This window comes from Sphaeroforma arctica (genome assembly GCF_001186125.1).
Source record: "Sphaeroforma arctica JP610 unplaced genomic scaffold supercont1.1877, whole genome shotgun sequence".
NCBI lineage: Eukaryota > Ichthyosporea > Ichthyophonida > Sphaeroforma > Sphaeroforma arctica.
Window position 1 is genome coordinate 1191 of NW_014038681.1, and position 1375 is coordinate 2565.

The following is a 1375-nucleotide window of genomic DNA, read 5'->3' on the forward strand; positions in this document are numbered from 1 at the left end:
CACTATGAGCTGGTTATCTAGTATCTTTAAAAAAATTCAGAATGCCTTGCATCCCAGGCGTGCTGGCGCACGTGTTATTGACCTGTATTTGTAATCTGTGTGTTGAGGTTGTTAGCTTGATGCAATACCATGTCATAAACAAATACACACACAATACTACATACAAATACGACGAACCATAGCTGTCTAAAAAGACAGACGAACTAGCAACAAATTTACAAATTTCTACTCTCCAGAATTTTGAAAGATCTTGATGTAACCAACGTCCAATCAGATCCCAGACACATATAGTTTCGCGATGTTTTTTTTTAAATGTTTTCAATAAAACGAAATCCTGTGCTGTACTGTATTTTCAATTTAGAACTCCTGTAGTCCTGTTCCTCGTTCCCGACCCGGCCTTCTGTCACTATGCATGTAATTGCCACAAGTCTACAACTCACATGGCCCCAGTGGGCCGGAAGGCTAAGGGTCTTGTGACCTGTGTATTTACAGAAGATGTAAATAAACAAATAAATTGGACTCCCCTTACCCACCAGTTGACCTTCCGGCTTCCAGTGACAAATGACGAGTCATCGTAAGAATGCAAGAAGTCATTCAAAAATATATGACTATTTTTTTAGGGGGGGGAAAAGGCCAGGCCCCTGGGGGGTCGATTGTATTCACATTTTAGTAAACTATGTTCCTAAATAAACTGGCAATATTCCAATGTGACTTTTTGTGTATATTATAGAAGGCTATGCTTTTGGTCGCATTAGGCGGATATGTATCACGCATATGCCTCAGTCTTCGCCATCCCCATTGATTCGACATACATAGTAATCGAACGAGCGACGAGTATCGGTCCAGAATGCATCCCGTATGGCGAACTTCTTCAGGATGTACTTTTGTCCCTATGAAAAAATGTACCTGGCTTCCTAAACGCGTTGCTAGTGAATCTACGAATGCCGTGAAGTTGCCTGCACAACTCAGCTCTCGACCACTGCACACCTCAAATCTGAAGGAGACTTCCATACGAAGGGTTCGATTGCCGAATGTAGATTATGCTAAATTCATAACCAGATCTCGCAGGCGGTTTCATACAGGCACGGCTTCGACTGAATCATGGGGCAATAGAAAGGACATCACACAGTATGACAAGTTCCCGTTTGTTATAGTGTCTCGGGCGATTGTTTCAATAAGTATTCTATTGCAGTATAATTTATAAATATGAGATATTTGTGAATTTTTAGTATAGATAGACAACACTATTTCTTTATATATATATATATATATACCGACGTGGACACAAATACACACGCACATACACACACACACATACATACACACACACACACACACACACACACACACACACACACACACACTCGCACACACA

At 40.9% G+C, this 1375-nt stretch overlaps 1 protein-coding gene across 1 annotated transcript in view; it reads left to right on the plus strand.

The window, feature by feature from the left end:
• The first annotated feature begins 711 nt into the window (after positions 1-711).
• SARC_11790 (hypothetical protein) overlaps positions 712-1375 on the plus strand; it is a 4684-nt gene continuing 4020 nt past the window's right edge. Inside the window, exon 1 of the mRNA XM_014294117.1 lies at positions 712-1128. Within this exon, the coding sequence (XP_014149592.1) occupies positions 848-1128 (281 nt within the window). The 5' untranslated portion in view covers positions 712-847. The remainder of the gene's footprint in view (positions 1129-1375) is intronic.